At 40.2% G+C, this 27,434-nt stretch overlaps 1 protein-coding gene across 4 annotated transcripts in view; it reads left to right on the forward strand.

The window, feature by feature from the left end:
• pde5ab (phosphodiesterase 5A, cGMP-specific, b) overlaps nt 1–27,434 on the forward strand; it is an 85,167-nt gene that overhangs the window by 43,618 nt on the left and 14,115 nt on the right. For 3 of the 4 annotated variants that reach the window (XM_019261035.2, XM_019261036.2, XM_010738522.3), the window contains exons 8-13: nt 8,836–8,903; nt 15,418–15,526; nt 15,615–15,699; nt 17,577–17,752; nt 20,135–20,194; nt 23,236–23,382. In XM_019261035.2, the coding sequence (XP_019116580.1) occupies nt 8,836–8,903; nt 15,418–15,526; nt 15,615–15,699; nt 17,577–17,752; nt 20,135–20,194; nt 23,236–23,382 (645 nt within the window). The remainder of the gene's footprint in view (nt 1–8,835; nt 8,904–15,417; nt 15,527–15,614; nt 15,700–17,576; nt 17,753–20,134; nt 20,195–23,235; nt 23,383–27,434) is intronic. The other variant, XM_010738523.3, reaches the window with a different exon arrangement.

Here is a 27,434-nt window from a genome sequence, read left to right on the forward strand (position 1 = left end):
TAGAGTTGGACAATTTAACCCAAAAATATAGTGTCACTTTTCATGGTATAGTTTACAGAACTGTCATGACGTTTAGACTGAAGATAACTCAACTTGACTTTCACGATGTACAAATTTTACATGTTGTGCAAAAGTGGTTTAAATCTACACAGCAATACACCAAAATATAGACTATTCCACTTTCCACTGTGAAGACATTTGAAAAAATGCCTTAAAGGACATCTGAAAATATCACTGCTAACATAAGCCTTTAAAAGTCAGAGCGAAGCCACAGTTTGCAGAACATATATATGTCATCATATTTTGACTTGGTTTTTTTACCTTTTTTACGTGATTCACAGTAAAAAATATGGCGTGACGCGGCCGATCTCGAGGAAACCACCGGCATGTCAAAATAAGCGGCCGCTCACAGCTTTATAGTTGATGTCTACAACAATCGACGGCTGTTTTGTTTCCCCTGAAATGGAATAAAATGAAGTTTAGCAGGAGGAAATGAATAGCAGCTTTTAGCAGCATAATGAGTCGTGTCAGACAGACCTCTGACGCTCTGACAGCATGAGGAAATGCAGAGTTTCTGTTTTGCAAATCACTTTTATATGAAGAGCAGACGGAACAGTAGCCAGCCGTGTTCGGATGTAAATACTTCTCACTGACTGTCTCTTTCCCTTTACTGACTCACACACACATATAACACTGTTAGAGTCCTCTGTGGGCATTAACATTTGTTTTGGCTTGTCCTCCTCAGGAGCGTTCAGTGCCTGAAAAACACACTGACACACTTTCACACTCACACACACGCACACACACAGAGCACGCCGGAAAAGGAAGCAAATTAACTGTCACACGCAGAGGGAGATTGATAGATGAGCTCGCTTACAGTTTTCCTACATTTCCATAGGTGCCAGGCTTCTAAAATCAACTCATGTCTACATAGAAACTATCATCTACAATTTATATTTAATCATTATTTTAATCCAAACATGAAGGAACATCTAAAAACTTTTAATACTCATACACAAATAGAAAGGGAATGTGGAAATCTACGTTTTTGTCCATATACATTTCAGGACAAGTATACTGTGACCGTGTGTCTCCGGCAGCACTCGAGCTGCTCCTGGCATGCGATGGTTGTGGTCAATGACACAGTTTTCTTCTGGTTTTTCGCTGCTTTCTATTTTTCCAGGCCACATGAGCAAAACATCAGATAAGGCTTTTGGATGAGGCAGCAAATTTTCACTTTCTCCATTTAATGGTTGGGTATAGGTGGTCTCGGTGGTACTTTGCAGTAATTTAAGAGGAACTCAAGCTCGTGTTTGAGTAATGGATCAAAATTGTGTTGTGGTCTTATGTTTTTTTTTTTTTTTGTCCTGTCCTGTTGCAGGAAACTGATCTGAAGGAGGCTTAGTCCTCACGTGTTATTTTACCTCCAGCTGTCCTGATCACTGTTAGTTTATCACAGTCTGCTTATTAGTGCAAGAACAGAGAGCTGAATCTCATCTTTTCTTAAACTCTTTGCAATCCCTCTCAGTTTAGCATGATCGAAGCGTGTTCCTGGGATTTACTTCACTTACTCTAATGCCAAAACCCAGTGGTCATCGTCTGTGAAGCTGTTTCTCCACACGACTTCCAACCTCACCAGAAGAGTTTCAGAAGTGAAGTGTTTTGCCTGCCACACCTGTAAATATTTACCTGGTTTATGTGTTTCTGAATATATAAATATGCTACATAGTTCATTTGTTTTGCTTTTGTTTTGACAGTCGGAAGCGTGCACAGGGTGTTTTATTCTGAAAATCGACCAGATTCTCTATGCTGTTTGTGTTTCTGACTTCCTGTCAGCTCGAGCTGCTCTGTGCAGACTGACGAGGGCTGCTTGCGGTGTCCGTCAAAAATAGAACAGTTGTGTATTCCTGGTGGAGATCCGCTTCAGGGACACTTCTGAAGCGTACCATGGTGGTTCCAGTGGGGTTTGAAACATTGACTAGAACAGATACAGTTAGCTCCTGTGGTGCACACAGAACACGCTGCAAACATGCCCAGTAGAAATCGAAATTGAAACCTTTGTGACGTTTGGCTAAACCAAAGATTATTTTGCGAGCACACAAAAAACTACAGTTCCCATGAACATTTAGAGTGGTTACTTACATGAATCTCTGTTGTCTAAAACCTTTTGAATCGCTCAGTCCTCTGTCCTACTCTTGTTACAGATAGGTAACCAACCTCAGCCCATTGACTCACCCATGAATTCGCCTGCAAATGTCCAAGGCTCATGGGAAATGGTGTTCATAAAAGGCCACTAAAATCAGAAAAGCAAATAAAAAATGATACAGCATAGTATCATTAGTATAGAGGTTCTGTTCCAAGGCAGGATTTTTAGTCATTAGCGGTGTTACAAATGCCAGCAGGATTTTGAATGAGATTTTCATTTTTCTGGAACAGAAGATGTTGAGATCTTCCCCACAGAACACAGCCTTTTCCACCAAATCTAGCTGTTCAACCATTTGCTTTCAATTTTCTCAAGTGTCAAATGCAGATTGTGTTAGCACTAACACAGACTGCCAGCCCAAATCTGATATTTTTGGCATATCCAGCTTGTATCCAAATTGATTTTTAGAAAGTCAGAACAGCAAAAAACCGCATGACATGCGGCAGATCCAAGCCACATTTTGAGGTGGTTAAACATGCGATTCCAATTGGATTTCTACACACGTGTCTCAGTTCTGACCGCTCATATTGGATTTCAAAGTTTCTTTTGCGTCACTTGTAACGCAACACACAGTTACAGCGTCAAATCCAGAGTGATGGAATGATTAGACCTAGAATCTAGAGTGAGGGATGATCACTTACTTTTAGTTGTTTAGTTGGGAGGGATAGGCTTCCAATATTTGATGCCATTTAGCTTTTTCAAAAATTTCAACCACATCTCACAGAATTCCTCAGCAAATGATGACTGCATTCATTTAAATGTGGTTCATTGTCAAAAGTGGTTACATTTCTTCATTACTTATTTCTTCATGAAGGCCATGCGATGTGGACGAAACCTCAAAAAAGGCTTTTGAGAGGACCAGGACTTTCAGTTCTTTGTTCGGCAGAGGGTTTCTAATTATTTCTTTCTGTGCTTGCTGTATTCATAGAGGAAGTGGTGTGTGTGTGTGTGTGTGTGTGTGTGTGTGTGTGTGTGTGTGTGTGTGTGTGTGTGTGTGTGTGGTGGTCAAAATGACGGCAGCAAATTGAGAGCTCTACCATAGTTTTGGACCACAAACAGCAGTGCTTTAGAAGAAAGGTGGTGATTCAGGGTAATTTCGAGAGGAGAAAATGGCACAGCTAATATATGTGCAATGAAACTGTCCACCCAGAAAATGGAGGGTTCCACATGGCTTTGTTGTCTGGGGCAGAGGTAATCAAAGAACCCTCTGATTTTGTTATAGGAAAGGAAACTACTAGGGTTTATCCTTTTAGGCTCGAGTTAGTGCATGATACCTGAGAGGAACCTTTTTTACTAAAACATCATTCATTCTCGGAGAACTTTCTTGGTCATGCAGCTATTGGTAGGTTCTTGGGGTAAAACACCAGACCCACCAATGGTTGTATGGCTGGTTGTTTTTTCAGTTATTTAAACAGTTTCAATTTAGTGTTGGTTATGATCAGTTTGGATGTATGAGTCAGAAATTGTTGACTTCCCGCACAATGATCAGAGTGTTCATTTAGAGACAGGGATCATGTGACTGTCAGATTTTGTTTGTTTGTATTTATGTAAATGGGTTTAAATTGGTAGGAGTTATGTGGAACCAGTTGAAATGTGTTAAGTCAGTGTGGATATATAATCTATCAAAATCTATTTAGAAAAAGTGATGTTCAGCTTTTTATTGGGTTTTACCAGGAAATTATATATATATGAAATTTGTTGAATGGATTATACATAGATCCTTATGTATTTTTTAAAGGATTCATGTTTATTACAACTTTTTCTCAGAGCAGAACCCAGCTCATGGTGGTTAGACTTTAAATTCAAAAGGCATACACAGTAACAAATAACTGTCTAGTCCTTGAATGCAAAGACCTTTACATTCAAGCAAGCAGCAGTGAAGGCATGATGTGTTCAATATTCTGAAATGCTCTTATTAAACACTTATTTTAAATAATAAGGAACCTTTGAAGAACCTTTGTTTCTCAGAGAGTACTGCCTACTTCAGGCCTGACATGTTTATGTGTACTTGTACTGTGTACACAGCACATGCTTGAACATAACAACAAGCCATTCTTAATGTTAGTTTGACTAACACTTGGAAACGTTTATTACCCGCATCCATGACCCTTTCAACAAGTAATGATGCATCTGACAGGTCTGTTGTTCTGACTGTCAAGTAACTATAAATACTTTCAGGGAATGGTGTGTTATTGAAAGTACTGGTGCCATAAAATGTCCACTTCAATGCACATTGTTACCAGTTTAGCAGCTGATGTGTGGGTGTTGGGTGGACATGCTATTTAGTTACATTTTTTAACAAAGAGGGGTGAAATATTTTTGTTGAATGTGTCACTTGTTTATTTGGTAAATATTCAGATATACAGGATGTCTCATATCTCTGGAGTAATATTTTCCCATCAACAGGATTCAGTGTAAGTTTATCTACACTTACCTACATCACAGCACTGCAGTCCTTTCCAACCTCACCACCAATCCCAACAAGATTTTTATAATCATTCCGTTGGGCTGATGGCTGACTGTACTGAATGTTATTCGAAATATTGGTTTCACAAAGTATCAACTACATAGCCAATTCACCATTCCACATTTGTGTTAAGGTTTGCTTTAACTGGATGGGGAATGCAATGCTGTTGAAGTGGTTTGTATTAGGTTGCAAAACATTGGTGTTTAACTTTGTCTGGTATTTATTATAACCAGGTTAGATCCATTGAGACGCAGGCTCTTGTTTTAAACAATGTCCATGCTATGAAAGCAGCTTTCATAAACGTTCCAGAATAACTTTTAATAACAGATATATTCAAAATACAGTCAAGATGAATAATAGGACTGAGAAAGTCTTTTAACTTAATAAAACACAAATCATATTGCCTCTTGTGGTACATAGCCCTAGTGATAGTTTTGATTTTATGTGCTCACATTTTGAAATATCTGTATCCGATTTTTGCTTTCAGTCCAATTCAATGGGAATGAATTTTGACATAAAAAATCAACAGCACAAGCAAGAAACAAGGTGCTGGTTCATCGGAATAATCCTCAGATGTCACTATGAGGAGTTTCCATTGGAACTGCTTTCTACTAAAAAAATACTCCCTATTTAAACTGATTCCCAAAACTGGATTATTAATCAGGCAGCCAGACACTCAGGGCCTCCAAATGCCCTAGGTAGTGTGTGGCAATTAATTTGTGGTAATTTGTTTGGTTATATGCTGCACTAAAGAACTGGTTAAGCCACTAAGGTGGATACTGCATTTTTGCCTAACTTTGAGGTCTTGTTTAATAGAAGGGTCCTGTGTCATAATGTAGTTCAGTACCTTTCATTTTAAGCCATACCAGTAGTAGGACTCTAAGGGGTAGCAGTGTCGCCTGTTGATCAATCGGTTGGTCCTTCACTTGGTTCCATCCAGACCAAAATATCTCAACTGAACAACTGGATGATTGTCATGAAATTTGGTAGAGATGTTCATGATCAGCAGAGGATGAACCCTGCAGAATCTGGTGATCCCATTAAAATTTCTCTAATGCCACTATGAAGTTGACATTAGAGGTTATAATTAGGTGTCTCATCAAGTATTGGATGGGTTGGCATGAAATTTGGTTCAGACCTTCATTCCCCCCCCAGGATTCATTTCAAGAACTTTGGTGATCCACTTTTCATCTAGCTCCATCTTCAGGGCAACATTTCTTAGTCGTCCAATACTTTGGTCTATGACCAATTACTTGTATAACTAACGACGACTAAGATGGTCAACACGGTTAACATTATACATGCTAAACAAAGTGTAAATGTAAATAAATGTAATTTTCACTTCTGTGAACACCACAAACAGAACCTTCCACCTCCTTTTTGTTGGGGTAGATCTAAAGCCATTCACAACCTGGACTAATACAAACCAAAACTGTGTGGTTATACCACGAGAGGAAAATTAGAATTGTGTTTATTTATTTTGTAATTTGGGTGAACCAACTCTTTAAAATGATGAATCAGGATGTTTTATGTGTGTTCTGAGCTCTACTGGCTCTGTTACAACCCACTTTATTATACTGTGTGTGTGTGTTTGTCCCTCTCATGACCTCAGGGTTGCCAGACCAGCTGTCTCTCTTTCTTTTTATACCCCTCCTCCTCCTTCTCTCTCTCTCTTTCCTTACTAAACATTTACTCTGAGATCAGGAACTTTTACTGGCCTTATCTGCGAGACGGCCCACTGTATACAGGTGTCAGCATTAAATGTCTGTAGTTTCTCAAGAAGGACCCACAGGTCTGTGGATTTTATCGGAACCTTTCCGCGAGGAAAGGCGCTTTCCTGTAGGAAGTCTTGTAAATGACAGTGCTGGTCTTTAACACTTGACCGTACCAACAATAACAAAAGAGTTTTCAAGAGTTTGGCCTGTATTGGCTCACTTCACTTTACTGCAATGTGTGGCATATGTTTAGAAACAGTCATGTGTGTATGCTTGTTTTCAATATAACTTACACTATATTGTATGTATGTGATGTTTTTGCATTGTACTTGCACTGTGCAGTTGCAATAATTTGTGTGTGCACATGTGTTTTGTTAGTATCTGTTTGCATTTGTGGATAATGCACCATGTCTGATTGTGCTGGCATTTGTATGATGTGCGTGCATGAATGTGTGTGTTTTGGGTTTAAGTGTGTAACTGTTATGTGATAGGGTTTGACATCTGGATCGCCAGTGGGAGTGTTTTGTTCTTCTAAACTGTTTAACTCTCCCCAGTAGAAATAATTCTTGGATCGGCTTCAGGTGTCCTGAAATGTATTAGGCAGTGTGTGTGTGTGTGAGTATGTGCGCACGTTTTACCAATCTCTACAGTTGTTTAACCACCTGCTGTTTTCTATTCCCTCTTTATTTCATCCTGTTTTTCTGTCTTCCACTCACCCCAGTCTATCTTCCTTTCCTCCTACCTAAACAATGAAATAGGCAATTTCATGATTAGCCAAAGAGCTCACTGTAGTTATACATAGTGGTGCCTTGAGCTAAATGCAGATGTTCATAGTCAATAGTGAAAATTCAAATACAAAAACAAATATTTTGTGAGGCCGACGCCTTTCAGCCTGTGGTCTTTGACCATGGACCTTAGACCATGCGCCTTAGAAATAGTAGTAGTGAAGTTACTCAAGATACTCACAATGGGCGAACAAAATCACATCAAGACCCTGATGAAGGCCAAAGACAAAATATGGTGTCCTCATGTCATGTCAAAACAACGTTTGCTCATTAGTACTACATACAAGTAAAGTTTGGGCTATTTGGAATGGCTTCAGTTTGCAAGTATTTGATCATAAACCAAAGTTTTATTGAAATTTTGGCATGGTGATAATGGCGAAGTTATCACATATCATCCTTTGGGCATCATTTAACCTGTACCAAGTTCAGTGGTCATCCATGTAATAGTTGTTGAGGCATTTCAAACAAATCCACAAATGTGTTGAACCACCCTTCAGCCTGAACTGTTCCTTTGAATCATTTTGCAATGTCTAACAATGTCAAATTACGGACCATACTTATTTGTATGACTGTAAGTGGTGACCAGAAAGGAAAGCATTTGAAAAACCGATGTGGGTCAGTTAGATATCTTATCTTTTGTTTTCTTGCTCCAACGCTCGGATCCACTATTAAACATATAACTCACACGGATGTGTTGTGTTACAGATTGAGATAATGCATGAGGGTTTTATGATATATCATGAGCGGAATGCATGAGATTGATGTATCTCCCACTGACTAATAACTGCATGTGTAAACCCCTACAGATATTACCAACGAGCCATTCCTTTGTACTCCCTTGACATGTACAATCTTGACTGATTGTGCCAAGGAATATGAGAAGACCAATTTATTTCAATATTCTTACATGCAGGAAAAAAATCCATTGTCTCGTGTCATCCTGTTATAAACTTTCCCCCTTGCCAGAGACCCCAATAAATGTCATAACATTGCCAGGTCGTTTTTCTGTTTAAAACAGCTTTATTACTCTCACCTAGATAGATCGGGGTGAACTAATGCCACAGAACAAAAGTGTGTGTATGTGCTCGCAAGGGTAGGGGGGCGAATTTTTCCAAAACGAAGAAGCCTCGTCCATCTTTAACATCCTGTCCCCACCTCTTAAAAATGGAAAAAGGATCCTTTGCAAGGGGTTGGGAGTGCAGGTTGAGAGAAAACAAGTCCCTATAAGGGGGGGGAAAGGCGAAAGGAGCGCTGGAATGTCGAAATAAACTCTCCTTCTGGCAAGGCTTGTTGGGTAATAGATCAACAACCCTTTTTTCATGCTTGGAGACGTGTTGTAGGCAGTGTGCGCATTACAACTGCTTAACTTACGATTTTTGGGGATCTTGGGTTTAGCCGTAAGGGCTTAATTGGAGGGAATGATATAAGGAAGCTTATATAACTAGAAAACATAGAGGATGGACCTGCAGCAAGGTACGGAAGACCTTTTTTGAGGTCAGAATCAAGACCCTGGTTGCAACCTGATGCTATGGCATTATGCCAAGCACATGTAACCCCCCCCCCCCCCCCCCCCCCCCCCCCCCACACACACACACACACAAGTTCTACCTATATCCCTTACTGTAATATCTCAGTCAAATAAACTTGCTTTCGTTCTTTTCACAGAACTCCTTCTCCAGTGTCTTTCACATGGAATATGAAGAGCTGGGTGAAGTCATAGACGCCCCCAAAAGGTAAGGCGATCACCCTCAACTGAAACACGTTATTAAATTAAAAATCCTGCAGATTAGTCTTGAGGCATACTCCACCAGTTAATAGCGCCAATGTTTCCTTGAATTTGCAAACTACCCTTTTCGTTACCTCTAAGGCCCTGAGATGTTGTGTTAGTTGTGTAACAGGCACAAGGATTGATCATATATATTAATATATTCACAGAAGGACAACCACAAAAAACAGATGCAAGGCAATGTTTTGGCAGTACTGAAAGTCTTATTATGCCCATTCAGTCACTTTGAAATGCAAAAGAAAAGACAATCCAATCCTCATACGTTTGCAGGGCTGGTTTGCAGCCCTGTGGGATCTTTCTGAGGTAATCCACCTTCTTCACCAGCCAAATTCCAGACATTTGATCGCAGACTTTCAGCTCAAAGCTCTTGTTCTCATTAGCCAGGCTCTTTTGGCTCAATATACACTGTCTTTAGGGTCGATTTGACAGCTCCTCAATCAAAAGCTGTTTATCGTGATAAAGTGGACCTTTTTACTATCTTGGAGGGAGTCCGAGACCTTTCCAAGAGGGTCTAACAATCATCCGTCACGCACAGACACTGGTTTTTCGGTCTACATGCACTCTTATTGCATGTGACAGCTGTATTAGTTGCATATGTGGGAGTAGCAGTTCTACTACAGTGCATGGAGACGTGAGGTGAATTGTAACTTTCTGTAACAGACAATCTGACAGTCATTCTCACTTTAGGCAGGGGAGATGTGAGGAGGTGAGATAGCAGGCAGGGATTGTTCTCTCTCAAGCTCTTTTTTTTATTCCTCATTTAACCATTTCTTCCAGCATGAGCATCATTATACCCAATTGTACAACTGATCACGTCTCACCACTCTCTGTGAAGGCAGGCTGTTTGTCCTACATTCAAGTACGGTCATTTGGTACAGGTATGAACAGTTGTTTGGAGGAAACCTAACGTTCCTGCTTATTGCAAATTAGATTTACACAAACACAATTGGCTTTGTTCAGCAAACTGCATTTGAAATGATGATGATATAATATATAAATGATATCATCATCATCATCAAAAAATAGAAAAAGATAGAAGAGAAGTGAAGATGCGTGACCAGGCGGACAACCAAATGATTTAGGGATGTGCAGTCCCGATGAGTACAGGTTCAAGATGAGAAGGAAAGGATTGGAGGGGGCTAGAGCTGCACAGCTTCCTGACATCAACTGGTGCTCCAGCCAGGAGGAGTGAATAAGCTCTAATCTGATTTAAGACGCATTGAGATAGAGAACCCTCCCTCCTCCCCAGCCCTCCCACCCCTATTTGTCTCCAGGGTGGCCTGGCCTCCCCCAGTTGCTACGCAGCATCTAAAATTCAATCTTAATCTCAGCCTAAGCAACAGAATTGGCCTGTGTGTGTGCATGTGTGTACAGTTGTGTTCGTTGTATACTGTAGATGCGTTTGTGCCAATTTAGCAGTATGGGTGAGCTTTATTGGTGTTCTATTAGGTTTTATCCATCAGTATGGTCCAACTAAAATAACACACAGGCTGCAGATTGATGGATTACATGATTATAGTAATAATACACAAGGTGTGGAACTACCCCTCAGCCTAAATTTGAGTAATAGGAGTTGGCATGTGCTTCAGCTACAGGTACTTTGTCAGTTTCCACTACTGAATAAGCTTCTTTATGCTGACAAGAATCAAAAACTGGTGGATAGGAAATGACAAACTGTAAATACAGTTTAATATAATGAGACTTTGACTTCTTTGAATGTCTTGGTCTTCAACAGCAGATGGAGTTTGCTCAGCTGCCACAAAGATAGTTCAGAACATGACCATGAGATGAAGTTGAAAGCTCGGGTCCCTTTGAACCCTCAGGTTACTCTTTTCGTGAGTTTTGTACATTGTTTCTGGAATATTACTGTACATGCCTCCAGGTTTACTGTGTCGTAATTTCATTGAACACAAAGTAATATGGAATATGGACCAGGTAAGTGAGTAAACCAGATACGGGGCATCCGAAAGTCACTTATCTAACTTGAGGCCTTTATTATATTAACTGATATTGGGTTTCTGTGGCATATATTCCCACATTCCCAAGCAAATTTACAATTGATCGTATTACCACAAACATTTGTCAAAGTGAACCTGGTGCTTTTTGCGCCCCTGAAGGTTCTGGGGCTCAGAGCTCAGTCCTTTTTGTGCATTTCCTGCAAGGTTTCTTTGAGGAACTAAAAATTCTGTGTTCATCCCTTGATTTGCAGTAATGCTAGCTGTCCGTTAGCTCAATTTTACACAGAATTTTGCAGCAAAACAGAAAAATATACTGGTAATAGTGTCCGTCAACAACAAAAATTGCAATGTAACACTGGCCATGCTTTTTGTGGAAAAAACTACCTGCTACTGATGGTGTTGTGATTTTGAACATGTTGTAGCTATGCTACCCAGAAAGTTACTGGGAAATGTAGGTAAACTAGTGGCATTACTACATTTCAACAGCTGAAGATAGTCCCCAACAAATGCACTGTTTGTTCCAGTTTGAGTATCGTTTGCTAAAAAACAGTTGGGCTGAAAGTTACTGAACCCTTTTTAAAATGAAACAGTATATTTATGATACGTTTTTTTAAAACTTGTGTCTTCACCAGTGGACTTGGAGCTGAGTGACAGAGTATGGAAGTCAGAAAGTATGAAGAGACAAACTAACACAATGTTGGGTTTGATCTTTTCATTGGATTTGTCGACAAATGGCTACAGATTATCTTTCTATCAGGTTTTATTGACTCTATTTTCACACTAATTCCTGCTTCTGAAAGTGATAAAGCCCACAGACATAAAATCTGTTCAACATCATAGAAAACCATTCGAGACCTGCTTTTTTTAAAGATTTTTTTTGGCCTTTTTGAGCTTTATTTGACAGCTTGAAGAGTGACAGGAATGTGGGGAGAGAGAGATGGGGAATGACATGCAGGAAAAAGCCACAGGTCGGATTCAAACCCTGGGCTGCCACGGCAAGGACTGAGCCTTCGTGCATGGGGCGGACGCTCTATCGACTATGTTAAACAGCACCCCATGTGACCCGCTTTTTATTGGTAAAACAGATCGACCTGTCAGACATGTCAGTGTGCTTCATATTTTGAAACTGAGATTTAACACATTTTCCAGGGTCTGGACAGATCAACTGCATTTAAACCCAGTGAGTGGATATTAGCAGTTTAAAGCTATTATATCTGAGCATGCAAACAGAGCTTAGTATGTAAGTGACCAGGCAAAAGAAAAGGAAAATAGGCGGTTGTGAAAATCCCAACACTGTCAGGGATGACACAAACCAGATGTCTTATCTTGTCTCGTCCTCCAGAACGTCTCATTTTTTTTACAGCCTGCTCTCATGGCTGTTTCTGCCTTGTTTATATCTAATAACTGCCTTTAGATACCGCTGTGTGTATGTGCTGGATTTCCTCTGGGAGAGCTGCGATATGGCAAAAACCGGGCAGCTCCAGCACGGGAGAGGAGGGGCCCTGCAGGATGTTAGCTTTGACCGGCTGGAACTGCAGGAGGCTTTTTATAGTGACATTAACCTCAGGCTGCGGCTTCCCAACGACAAGACGTCTGTTGCGCCAGGAAGTTCAGTCGAGCTGAACCGATGTTGATCCGCTTCGCAGGATCGGACAGGCGGAGTGTTTCAGGTTGACAAAGTGGGGCAATTGACTTTTTCTGAATCTGGAGTTTGATTGTGGTCCTGAATTAAAAGCCAACGTAGTGCTGTCATGGTTTTTCAGTGATGTCGGTAGCTAAACTGTGGCCTCATTTAAGTCAATCACAGAGAGAGGAAAAGGAAATGTGGATTTTAGCGTGTTTGGGTAATTGAACTCAAGTACAAATGCACGTACTGTGCAGCATGTTCATCTGAACTGTGTGTGTGAGTTGAAGCCAATCTGTACAGAACACATTGCAATAATTACCCTGAAGCTCTAAAGTCATCGAAAATGAAACTGTTCATGGATAGGATGTTGGAAACCAAGCAAAACATCCACACACACTCACTCATATACTTATCTACAGTGATGTATTCAAATCTTTTACTTATGTAAAACTAAAATTACCATAGTCTAAAAATACTGTACCACAAGTACAAGTCCTGCTTTCAAGACGTTTGTGAAGTACACATACAAATGCATTATGTGCAAAATGTACTTAAATGTAGCGAAAGTACAAAGTAACATAAGCAAAAGTACTCAAATATTCATTATGTAAATATTGTTGCTAATGTGGCTATATAATGAAAGCGGTGGTGGACTAGAGGTATCAATTAGCATAAACTAAACTAAACTAATAAACTAAAGTATTAGTACTTCAAAATTATACATAGGTACTGTACTCTAGTAAAGGTACTTTGTTGCTGTCATGGTTTGGGGTTTTCTTGTTGATGTAGTGATGTGATGAATTGGCAACTTGTCCAGGGTGTTCCCTGCCTCTTGCCCAATGTCAACTTGGTTTGACTCCAGTTACTCGCAACCATGATAAGGATAAGCGGTTATGGATGAATGGATGGATGGATGGATGGATGGATGGATGGATGGATGAATCGATGGTTGGATGGATGGACGGATGGATGGACGGATGGATGGATGGATGGATGGATGGATGAATCGATGGTTGGATGGATGGATGGATGGACGGATGGATGGACGGATGGATGGATGGACGGATGGATGGATGGATGGATGGATGGATAGATGGATGGATGGATGGATGGTTTCAGCATAAGTTCGTCATTGTTCCATGTTGAAACCACTCCTCGTGTTTTGTTTCCAGTGTTCTTCAGGTTGCTATTTTGGTTTCTTAATGAAGTTTTCAGCTCTCAGGACTTTGCATATTGCCTTCATGGATTTGTTTGCTTGTTTGGACTGCCTCTCCAGGTTTTTAACCTCCATTTTTTAGCTTGCTTGACAATCCTCAAGCTTTTGTCCATTCACTTCTGCTACTAAACCGTTGACCTGAACCAGTTACAGTACAGCACTGCTTTTCCTGTCTCTTTTTCTTTCTTTCACCCAACAAAACACACTTTTTCTATTTGTCGTTCTGTCCGTCATCCACTAACACACTCTCTTATATTCCCTTCCTCTTGCTCTCTCTCTCACACACACACATACATAACATCCCGCCGCAGCACTACAGCCAAAATCCACTGGCTTTTGCCTTAACCTCATGTTATGTTTATATATCCATTTTCCATCATTTATCATGCAGTATTATAGCTGACTCTGTGGTCGGACTTGGAGCGGCTAAAGATAACAAACAGGCTTATTAAGCGCTGACAGACGTGACTGACGGCTTCAGCTTTCCGACCTGAGCCAGGGGTGCGGGGTGGACTCAGGTGCAGTTCCTCGACTGCAGTTCTCTCATTAACCAGCAGATGTTTTATTAGTCAGCGTTGTTAGCCTGGAGCTCATGGAAGCTGGTTTAGGGTTGTAATGGTTGTTAGATTGAATCCAAGGAGCAGCTGGGTGAAGAAATAGTCCAAATCAAATCAATCAAAGTGTCTCTTAGGAAGTCACTTAAAGTGGCAAATCACAAGTTATATAACCAATGGATGAAATGACAAATCCAAATCCACAGAAAGCTATCACCCAACTTTCAGCTCCACAGATGATTTTAGCAGCAAAAGAGACAAAATCAGAGTTTAAAGAGCATCAGTACTGAATTTAAATTAATCAGGTGACAGAGCCATGACTTCTTATAGATGCTAATGTTGCTCTTTGTGTAAATAGATAGCTGTTTGCTAACGTAACATGTTGATAATAGTCAGGGTTACAGTATTGTATTTGTCGTCCTGTCCTCTAGGGACCAGAAACTGAATTAAAGCAGGTTTAAACCATAGACTGTGGACAGTGGATGTCATGGACGTGACTGATGTAATGTCACGCAAATTTTTGGTTGTGGAGCTCAGTGTGGTGGCTCTGGGAAAGAAGAGCTGATGCAGGATAAATGAAGCCTGGCTGCACAAAAGTCATCTGTAACCTGTTAACGCTGTTAATTCTGCATAACTTTAAGCCGTTATATAAATAAGCCTTAATTATAATTAATATAATGTGAACAGGTGAGTTGTGTATAAATTCACCCTCAGTACAGTTGTCATGAACGGGGAAATTATCTACAGAGACCAAAACTGTTTTTTGTACCAGGCTGTAAACATGTTTATTTCTGCTGTGAAGTTGGACATTTGAACATGGGGACTTATGGAGACTGACTCAAGTGGACGTTGAAGGTCCCAATCTTATTGTGAATAAACCTGCCTCCTGCATAAACTGTGTGTAACTGAATATGTTTGGCCTACAATATTTTTATATTTTATATTATCATCTGTGGTACATGGAGAGCCTAATATTTACTGAGGTGGCACACAGTGTAAAAGTTTGATTCAAGTGAATACGTATGTGTAGGGTATGTATAGAGTGAAAAAACACATATATTTGTTTTGTAACCATGGTTACGATGTGTGTGTTTCTGTCTCCTCAGGGACTGTGATGTCAGTCAGATTAACTACATGTACGCACAGTATGTAAAAAACACCATGCAGCCTCTCAGCATCGCAGACGTCACCAAGGACCAACGCTTCCCCTGGACGGTCAGTACATCTTTTCTTTGATCTGGTTTCTTTACTTTGTTCTTCTTTCTCCTCAAACTGAGTCATTATCCCTCTTCTCCTCTGATAGAGTGAGAATCCAGATCACACCAGAAACCATATTAAGAGTTTGCTCTGCAGTCCCATCAGGAATGGCAAGAAGGACAAAGTCATAGGTAGGATCTCTTCATCGCTCTCTCTCTCTTCGGCAGAGCACCCTTTGAAGCACTAAACCTGTCCTTAAACCACCTCTTTCATCTGTTCATGACAGTAGCTCAGCTGCAGTGAGATGTTGTCGGCATGGATCGATACGGGTTTTAAAGAGGCACAGATTCATTAAATAAGACGCCTGTATAATTAGTGGTGAAACGCTCCTTTATAGTGTACTGTTATTACCGTTGAGAGTGTGAATTAATGTGAACATCAATCCCAGGACTGATTGCTCCAGTCTTTAAAGTGTCTCTGTGGTTTTCCAGTTACTTTTCAATGATTAAACAATCTCCAATCTTAAGCCTGAGAACACATTAAGGCAACACAGCATTACCACTTTTATGATACATCCATGAATAGTCCTGCCACTCCATCCATCGCAGTGATTATCATCAGCATAATTATCTGACAGGAGCTCCATTAGTTGGCTATGAACATGACTAATGACCGTGGATGTTCTTCGGTGATCAAACAAAACAGGTCCTCATGGCCTCTCCTTCAGCTTCAGTCCCGATCACGAGCCAGATCAAAACAGCTTGATTTATTACGATTAATTCACGCTAGGTAATTTCTTTTGCCTCATGAATACATTATTCACATTACAGATGCATTATTCTGTCCCGTGTCCATACAAGGCACTGGCTTGTCTTCAGGTTGTGACAAAAACTGGTAATTGTATCTCATCTTAGGATAATGGAACCAATCACTCACACAAAATCTGTACCAGTTAATTTAGTTCAACACAGAGATTTCTGTGATTTATCAAGACAGCAGCAACACAAGACATAACAGCCAGATAATATCACTGACTGGTCCAACCTCAGTCAGCCCAGCTCGGCGTCTGTCTTTCAGCCTTTTATTTCACCAAGCTCTCACCAATGACTAAAAGTCAGTCCATGATTTACTCTTGTCTGGTAACTTCTTGCTCTCTCACTCTGTAGTTTTCTTGTCTTAGCTTCCTCCATCCTCTATGATCTCTTCGCCACTAGCTTTATCCATAGTTGGTTACGTTGCCCACTCACCTGGCTCTGGTTCTGGCATGACACCTGCCCTGGCTTTAAAAACCTTCTTCTTCCCAGTAATCCAAAAAACACCTGCGGTACAAACACTAACACTCCCCTGGAGTGCTAACAAACTGAGCTAACATTAGCTAACAGCAGCTACAGTTGACAGCAGTTAACGTCACTGCCGATCAGGAGTTGAGGTGGAGCAGCAACATATGATCCGGGTTCACCAAAATCAATCAAATACACCTTAATTACAAGCCAGCATAGCATCAACATGATTTGAAATCTATTATTCCATGGGACAAATGTTACACAGAGGTAACAACTGGATCATTTGGACCTGCGGACAAAGTCGAGCTGCTGCACTGAACCTTTTTGTCTTTGTTCGCCTCAGTCAGCCAATATCCCAACTGTACGTTAGTGATGGGTGGATTCTGTTAATCTGCCTCTCTTTCCTCTCTGTAGCACATTCATAAAACCCGAGTTAAATATTTTTACCTCAGTTATGTTTTTTCAAAGCAACAGTACAACCTGGCACAAGCACAAAACTAAAATCCTGAACTAGATTTTGATAACTCAGCCAGATGGCTTGTTACACAGAACCATCTTTGGAAAAGGGCGGGCACTTTGAAAAAAAAAAAAAGACTTGGCAGTTGATTAAACCATCTGTCTGTCACCGTCTATCACAGGAGAAGAGAGAAAACGTCGTCTCCTTCTGTCCTGATATAGCTGATGATAGGCTAACCTCTTTAGCAGCCCGCCATAAACCACACCAACGTCACGTGTGTGTGTGTGTGTGTGTGTGTGTGTGTGTGTGTGTGTGTGTGTGTGTGTAGGCGTGTGTCAGTTGGTGAACAAGATGGACGAGGCGTCGGGCAGCGTGAAGGCCTTCAACAGGAACGACGAGCAGTTCCTGGAGGCGTTTGCCATCTTCTGCGGCCTCGGCATCCAAAACACACAGATGTACGAGACGGTGGAGAGAGCCATGGCCAAGCAGGAGGTCACTCTGGAGGTCAGCCTCATGCACACACACACACACACACACACACACACACACACACACACACACACACAATTCATCTTGAAACTTTGATTTCATTGTGGTGCTCTGTGACAAATGCTGTATGTATATATATATATCTATATATATCTATATATATATATATATATATATATATTATATATATCTTATATATATATATATATATATATATATATATATAGGGGAAATTCTTTTTTTCACTCAAATATTTTACATGCACCAACTGCCATCTCTCTAGTTAACAGTCCACCTTCCATACTAGACTTGAACCGGCCACCCACCAGTTCCCAAGACAAGTTCCCTACAAGACTGAGTTACTGCGGCCCCCGAACATTCATCAAACCCCTCTTCTCCAACATTTAGAGCCAGATTACAGACTCGTGCTTATCTTTTCCAAGACAATTCTAAAAAGATACGACATAATGAAATGAAGTACTTCCCTCCCTTTCTTTGTTTCAGTAGCTTCTTAACACTTCATCTTTTCTTCATACACCGCCTGCTGCTCCACCTTTGACATGTTTTAAAGTGATAATGTGCCGCTCTCAGCAACCACGTGCATTTTCTTCAGCTGACGCCAAAGACCTGAACAATAAATATGTAATAAAGCTCTAATGATATGTAATACACAGCTGTAACTGGATAGAAGCGTCACAAAGATTCTTTTGTCTGTCTTGGTAGTAATCAGAAAAGATATTTTTTCACTTCTCAAGTCTTCAAATAGTTTTTAGGGTTAAGCTTACGATCAGGATTAGGGTTAGATCTGGAATTAGCTGTTTACTTTGTGATAGTTCGAATTTGGTGCAAGGCATTGTGTGACGGTGGAGAGGAGTAGGAGTGAGTGACAGTGATGAGGTGAGGCAGGAGGACTTTTCTAACTGCTCCCTGACACTTCCCTTCCTTTTGCCTCTGCGCACAACAGCCAGAAAAGCACAAATTCATTACCGTCGAGCCCACACGTGCTCACAATCAACTACTACTACGACTCCGGGCCAGTCTCTCAGTGCATGTGTGCATGCATGCACACCGTACACACTCCGCTGTGGTGGAGCTGTCACCTTCAGGGTGTCAAAGGGTGACGTCTCCTCTCGTCTGCAGCTGACGCCCGCCTCCTCTGGCACCCAGCAGCGTCCACTTTACCCAGTTTAACCAGACCGCTGTACCTGTCTCCTGCCCAAAAAGTCGAGAGGTGGATTAATGGGAGAGGGGGGGGACAGGAAGTGATGGCTTCCTCCCCGTAGAGGTAAAGTACAAATGATTCTGTTACCAGGCAGCAGACATCAAATGTAGCTCTGAAGGGAGGAAATGAAAAGTTGAAAAGCAGAGATCATCGTCACTGTGGGGAGTCTTCAGACACAAAAACAGCTTCATCCGGATCATCATCATCATATTGGATCACATATGTAGGAGTAATAATACATCATGTACATGTATGTATGTAATGTTTGTATTTATGTATCTGAATCAAATCAAATCAAATCAAATCAAAATGAAAAACTTTTCAAAAAGCATGTTTTAGCTGTGATTGTAACAAAACATAAAAAAGTAGTTACATTTAAAACAAAAAGCCTTCTGACCCCTGATGTGATCATGACAGATTAACGACATTAACAACTCAATGTTACGACATGTCAGAAGGACAACTCATCTGACATCTGGGCCTAGCACGGGTCACAAATCACTGGTACAGTTGGTTTGGGGGTCGCTCTATGAAAACCACTTATGCTATCCCACAGTCAGCATAATAATCAACGTTGGGGAAACTAACAAACTGAGTGAGAGAGGATGAACATGAACTGTGTTTCACTTCTCTGTCTGCATTGACAGTGAGCGCGATGTCTTCTTCATATTTTGGATTTGACCGACGTGTCTGATTGATGAGCAGCTCCACTTTTTCTTCTCCTCCTCCTCCCTGTCAAATGCCTGTCCGTCTCACATGTTCCTCTGACAGCCTGCTTCACGGCCAAATGAGTCAGATCCGTTTGATGTTTTTTTCAGCAGACATTTTGACTCGTGATATAGCAGGAGAAGCTCGGCTGATGATAATAATAACATTAACGATGGCTCTGGTCCACCGACAATTGCAAAATGTTCTTATGTTTGACAGATCCAAATATGTGCTGTAAAAATGTCTATTCAGACCTCCTGTGCACACTCTGCATGTCAAACTTTAAAACTCCAAAAACATACAGCACTGTGCAAGTTCCAAGATATTCCATAGATGTGAAATCAAATCACAAAGCAATAAGAATTCAGGATTTATGTCGCTCCTGCATGTGTTTGTGTTTTCTCCAGAAAACCTGATATGACCCAAAGTCTACATACCTCATCTTTGTGTATGTGTGTGTGTTGCAGGTCTTGTCGTATCACGCCTCTGCCGCAGAGGAGGAATCGCGGGAACTCCAGGTAACCGCGGTAAATTAAAGTTTATTCATTTAACAGTACACACACACACACACACCAACATGAGCAATAGTTCTCACTGATGCATGGATTATATAATACCCAGCTATGAACACACACACAGATGTTGTCCTTCAGGGTCAGAGGAAGCAGAGTTTGGAGTCGTGTTACATGACTGCTTCACGTCTACGCACTGAATCAGCAAGAAAACCCTGGGACAGGAACTCTATCTGCTGCGTTCTGCACACACACACACATTTATCATGGAAATCATTCCATTAGAGCATGAAATGTATTGAAGTAACATTTAATTAACGTTGAATGTACTTTGGCTGACATGAGGCATCCATGTTTGATGTAAAATATGATATGCTGAAGCTTTCAGAAAAATGCTGTTATGAAAAATTCATAGTCTTGTATGTTAAAGTAGAAGTGTTCATTTATGATATGATATAAATATGATGTGAAGGAGAAATTGCTGTTGTGCATCCAAGAAGCTCAAATTTACAAGTTTGAGAGTGGCAGATGTAATTTTAGGACATTTCTTACAGGCCGAGCTGGTGCAGCATTTCAGAAAACACATTGTCACAACAAGCTGACATCTCAGAAATTAGATTTATAAAACAGAAAACATGTCAGACTTCAAAATATAATTTAAGATCACAACATTTCATAAAACGTATTTTAGAAAAGTTGACATCAATAAAAGTAAAACTAAAAATAATAAAAAGAAAGAAAACTAAATGTCAGGAAAAATATTGCAGAAACCATTTTAGAAAAGTTATTATCCCAAAACATAACATCTTGTGTCGTCTGAAAAACTAAATTTCAGAAGATAGTCATATTTTAGAAAACTAAATGAATCAGAAAACACATGAAAAACATTTGAGTCTCCTAAAATAAATGAACAAAACAGAAAACACAATAATAACTCAACCATGTGAACATTCATACATGTACACACATATAACAAAACTGCTTTTTATATAATGCAATTTTTAAAAACAACCGCATGTTTCACAATTTCAGAAAATATGGCTTCTGAAAATGAATTTCAAGGAGGCATGACCTTTTAGAAAACACGTCAGGAAGCGTAAAGTTTGTGTTTCTTTCATTTAGAAATAAAGCAGACAGTGAAGTAGACAGCAGACTATATATTGCTGCTGTATAAAATCATATAGACAGTCTGTGTTGGACTGGCAGAGTGCAGATAAAGTAACACACTTCACAGATTTGTGCATTACATTACACATTCATATTTCACTGATGTACGCAGAGTTTCGCAGACAGTGTTGCATCTGCTCTCTGGTTTACAGACACTTGTTGGAGGTGTTCCTTTGTTTAGCTTTCAGTGCAAAACAAAAAGTGCTTCACAGCTCACAAACACTTCACTGTGCAGTTATTTTCACATAATGCACAGCTGGTGAACGGTCACAGTGCAGAGTTTGTAATGTAAAAAAACAGATGAACAAGATGATTTATAATGAAGTCATTATTTGAGATATTATTTATCATCTAACTGTCCTACCGACGTTTCTACAGGGTCTCCAGAGCTCTGCCCTCTCAGCAGCAAACAACTTTCTCTTGAGTTTCATTTGTCCTCCTCCCTCCTGGGTTTTTATAGTGAAAAAGATTATTTTACTTTTTATACATTTAAGTGCAACTTCATAACCTGTTTTAACTCTTTACTGTACTCTGCAAAGTAGGTCACACTCAATGGAATTTACTAAATCTAAAAGTGATATACTGTTCATTTAGACCAATTTCTACATTTTTATAATATAATAATGATATATATAAATATATATATATGTGTCATATTAAATACAAAATTCAGTTGTTTGAATTTATACCTAGAAGTCTTTATCTCACCCACAATACTGTTTAAAAACCTTTTATAGATATCGCGATAACATCGTAATATTGTTATCGTGGTTATTGTTTACCGATAACCGTATGGTAAAACTGTGCTTTTATTTCTGGATGATCAGAACCTGAAACTCTATAATGAGATACATTTGGAAAAAAAAAAATCTCTGTTTACACAATCATCAGTGACCTGTTTAATATTTTAGTGCGTTAGGTTGTTAATGGTTCTGATGACGTGTGGGTGGTTCTCGACTCTCTGGTTTATGTCCACCTTATTTGGTAAATTATCGATATCACCGGTGTCCTACATGTTTCCACAGAGCACATTGGCCTAATATAAGTTTTTTTTTACTATTTTAGATTGAAATCAGCAGAATCCAGGTTAACTGACACTGACATGCTGCATCAGTCTGACTCATTCCAGAGATCACAGAGCTTGTCGTCTATCCTTGAATTAAAACTCAAACCCTATTTATCCAAAGCTCTCCAAGATACATGGTGTAACAAATATCTTTTGATTGGTCAGTGTCTAAATGCTGAGAGAATACACAAATTCCAAAAAGTCAAATTTATCAAAAGCGGTTTGAATCAGAAAATGAAGATATGATAAAGATGGATGACAAACATCAGTTGTTTATTATCACTTGTTGACATTGGCTTTCATGGTCTCTTACCTTAGCTTCATGTAATTAGTCTTCTATCTTTGTACACAAACATAAAATAATAAAGGACCTCCCTGCAGCCAGATTTGTGTTAATTAACTCACTATGAGTGTTTAACCAGCTTTACAAGCAAGAACCAATCAGTGCAGTCCAGCTTTCTCCCTGACAGCCTGTACAGCCTGAACAATGACACCACATGGCTGTCTTGAAATGTCCTTGTGGCGAAGTTGCTGAACTAACAGCGTAACCTCATTAAGTGGCCTCTCCTGGGTGCTACAGAGAAGATGTGTCACTTGGTATCTAGGACACAGGCTTCATTTTTCGGGTACAATGTACTTGAGAGGCCGCTGCATTCGTACAGTGTGTGTGACACGTCATAGTTGTGTATTTAAAGCACAGCTGCTGTGACGGAATCAGCAGAACCTGGAAAATGATTACTGTGTGATGAGTCCAACTAAATAATGCAGACGATGTGTATGTGTGTGTGTGTGTGTGTGTGTGTGTGTGTGTGTGTGTTTGCAGGTAGCCACAGTGCCGTCAGCCCAGTCATTGCGTCTTCTGGACTTCAGCTTCAGTGACTTTGACTTGTCAGACACTCAGACCACGCTGGCTACTATTCGCATGTTTGTCGACCTCAACCTGGTCCAGAACTTCCAGATGAAGTACACGGTAAGAATCAATGTGTTGTAAAGTTACATTATACTTAATTATAATATTAACATAGATGATATTATAGCATCTTCTATTAAAATGCATTTTTATGTTGTTCATCTGACACTTTGGTCAACAGATCTTCCTTACATTTGCTGTAGATATTCTTAGTCTCCAGAGGGTGAATCTTTTGCTTTTGTATCCCTGCATGACCTTTTACTCTATGCACCAAGAATACTAAAAACCAAACAGGTAGATGATGCCATGCAATTTACTTAGCACAGTCATACTCCCCAGGGGATGAACCCTTTCATTTTGAGCAATTCATGTATTTCTTCCAGCACCACCCTCAAGACAAATGTCAACTTCCAAGATTGAGGTCCTTATCATTGCTTCCACTTTTAGAGCTTCAGAGGTTGCTCAGTGGTCGGGGTCCCTTTTTCCAGTTAAGTCTAGTCTTAGAAATCTTGGTGTTATTTTTAATCAGTCTATACTTCGAACAATACATAAAATCTCTGACCCACCAAACTCAGAGCTGTTGTATCTCAATCTGAACTATAGATGATCATTCCTGCTTTTTATATCATCCTGGTTAGATTACTGTAACTTCTGTTTCACCTGCCTCAGCAAAGTGTCTCTGGACTGTCTACAACTGGTCTATCTTTACATTAGCTTCAAGTTCAGGATTCATTTGAAGGTTCTTGTTCTCACAGATAGAGCCCTGCAGGGTACCAGCATACATCTTGGACCTGGCAGCCAACCAACTTACTCTGTTTGAGTTTTCTGCCTCTTAAAGGAAGTTTTTACTTGCTGCTGTCGCCAAATGTATGCTCATGGTGGGAACTGTTGGGTCTCTGTAAATAATATTATGGAGCTGCTCTATAAGGAAGTCATCATGAGATAACTTCTGTTATGATTTTGTGGTGTATAAATAAAACTGAATTGAACCTATAACACATATAGGTCACTTAGGTCTAATGACCAGGGCTTACTGATGCATAGCTGAAAACTAAATTGATCTTGACTTTAAAGCAGCAGCTCCAACACTGTTGAACCCTCTTCCTATAAACTTACTGTACATTCTGCGGTCTTTGTTGAAGCCCAAGTTTATTCAAACTAGCCCTTATCTCCCTTCAGACTGTCTTATGTTCTGGTGTTACTTATGTGTCGCTTCACAGCAAGAAGGTTCCTGGTCCGATCCTTGAACCTTAACAGGTTAATTGATTACTCTAAATTGGCCGTAGGTCTCCATGGCGACTTGTCCAGGGTGTACCCTGCCTCTTGCCCTAAGTCAGCTGGGATAGGCTCCAGCCCAACTGTGACCTTGATGAGCATAAGCAGTTATGAGATAAAGGATGGATGGATTCTGCTTGCTATGCTTTTAAAAACTTTGCTCTGTAAAAGGTGTTATGCTAAATAAACGTTTTATTAGTAGTAGTTGTAGCAGTATTCGTAGAGAGTGAGTACTTTTTGTTGTTGTTTTGTTGTTGAGAGGAGAAAAGTTATTAGGATCAATGATGACCCCAGTGATCTGATTGGTCAGTAGTCAGATTCTTTTATTATTTTATTTTTCAAAACACGTTAAATATGTTGGAAAATAGTTACTGAAAACATGTGAAAAGACTTTGAATGATATATTATTGAAATGTGGAGTTAGAGGTTCAAACAGTTTTTCTCCAGTTTTCAGTCTCAGGATTTTGTGGGCGGTCCTTAAAGGGTGGCTCGATGACACGCTGAGGCCACCCTGAGCATACACCTGCACCCCTAGCAGAGAGATAGAGAAGAATTCATCTCACTCAGAGTGTTTCAAAGTTAGTCATGTCATTTTCTGAACTCATCTGACACGTTTCAGTCACTTCAAAATGGCTGCTTGACTGCTACCACGAGTGGGCGTGGCTTCAGCACATTCAGAGGACACGCCCCCACAGTCCTGGAGCTGAGAATTCATTTTTACCTGATTTTCACAACTAATTTCATAAACTTGTTGATATTTTTAATCATTCAAATTTGGCTGGACGGTTCATAACACTTTCCTCTTTCTCCTCTCAGAACACATTTATTCTGACTTTACACAGACTTTAACTTTGCTTTATGATATGGGAAAAACCTGAGTTTAGCCCAAAGATGGCTGGCTTCACCACTCTTCTCTCCCCTGGACTCACTTCTGTTTACAGAAAGAAAAATAAAAGCTGCAGGCCAAATCATAAATCAAATGAAGTGAACAGTCGTTTAATTATGAAAAGGAGGACGGATAATATTTCCAAAGACACATACTCACAGTGTTTATAGATTTGGAGACAAAGCCTGCATCACATTAAAAACAAAATACCCAAGGCTTCATGATGATGAAGGGTATCGTGGCAACACAGAAACCACAAAGCTTCGAGTGAACAGACAACAACATTGCCCTCACATGACTTTAGTTGTTGTTGTTCGGAGAAAATGTCATGGAAAAAGACAAGAGCAGCTTCCTGTTTTATTAACTGCAGAAAACAATCTGCTTCTCATTGTCAGCAGCATTAGATCATCAGAACATGTGTGTGTGTGTGTGTTGGAGGATGAGTGAATACATTTACAAGTGAGTTAATATTTGTGTATTTGCCTGCATCCTTAACTCAGACCACACACACACACACACAGCACCATCACACACATTAAAACACTTCCCCTCCAAAACTCACTCACACACTCTGCCTCCATTACCGCCGTCTGTCAGACCCGCTTGCTCTCCCACGGCGCCAGCACCGCCCCGGTCGCTGGCGGGTTTTGGCTCTCGTCCTCGGCGCGGCCTCTCCACGTGAAGAGGTCCTTGTATGTTGGTGGCTGACCTCCGGAGTGCCTGTGGAGAGAGGCCTCATAAAGAGAGCCTTTGATTGGATGTGATTAGGGCCCTCCAGCAGCGCGGGGGCTGTCAGTTTGACGCTCACACCGGGAGCTGACACACCACTGACCACCCCGGAGCATTGCAGCCTGGGGTTTAAACTGTACAACATGTGATTATTCAATTACTGTTCTCACATATTTCATGCTGTGGATTCATTTATTATGATCTGAGATCAGAGTTTAATGATCCCTGTAGAGAAAATGAAACATGATTTGAGTTTTAATCACTGCGTGTTCCCGATCAACATGTAGCGTAACAAAGACTAACAAAGCACAGAGCTGGCAGGAAACATCCTGTCAGATCGCTCATCACATTTGTTTTTATTTTGCTCCATATGCTACGTGTCTTGCAGCAAAAAAATAATGATTCTTAATAATTAAAAACAAGATCAGGTTAAATTAAAGTAATATGGTGTACTAACTGAGCAACTCAGTGCTGAAATAGTTGATTTATAGATCTGCAACTGCCGTGTTCTGTAAACTAACATGTTTTTGTCAATGGAGTCTGCTGGACTTTGTATCGCAGCTGTTTCTGCTTGAAGACTTACTCTAACAAAACCATCTGTCTGTGGGGTTTCCTTCATGTTGTCATACGAAGCTGAACCTATATTACATCGTAGTCTGTTTCATGGCTGCAGCATTTTCGCCACTGACAGTATAAAGAACGGACAGCATGACATCACCCACAGGGGACTTCTAGCTAGTCTAAAAATCGGCAAAGACATGTATCATCGGTGGACCTAAGACGGGCCAAATAAAGCCTGGTTGCTCAAACCAGCCCCTGGTAACGGCACTCACCTGTCAATCAAAGGCGCCAAGCTGTTAATCCTGCATAACTTTAAGCCTTAATATAATGTGAACAGGTGAGTTGTATATAAATTCACCCTCAGTACAGTTTTCATGAACGGGGAAATTAGCTACAGAGACCAAAACAGTTTTTTGTACCAGGCTGTAAACATGTTTATTTCTGCTGTGAAGTTGGACATTTGAACATGGAGACTTATGGAGACTGACTCACTTCTGGAGACAGCCTCAAGTGTAAACACGATTAAAGCACATCATTTTCACATTGTTAGCATAATCTAAAATGCATACAATAATAATAATAATAATAAGAAGCATAATAATAATAATAATAATAATTATTATTTTTATTATTATTATTGTTATTTTATTATATATATATA

This window comes from Larimichthys crocea, chromosome XIV, assembly GCF_000972845.2.
Source record: "Larimichthys crocea isolate SSNF chromosome XIV, L_crocea_2.0, whole genome shotgun sequence".
NCBI classification, from domain to species: domain Eukaryota; kingdom Metazoa; phylum Chordata; class Actinopteri; family Sciaenidae; genus Larimichthys; species Larimichthys crocea.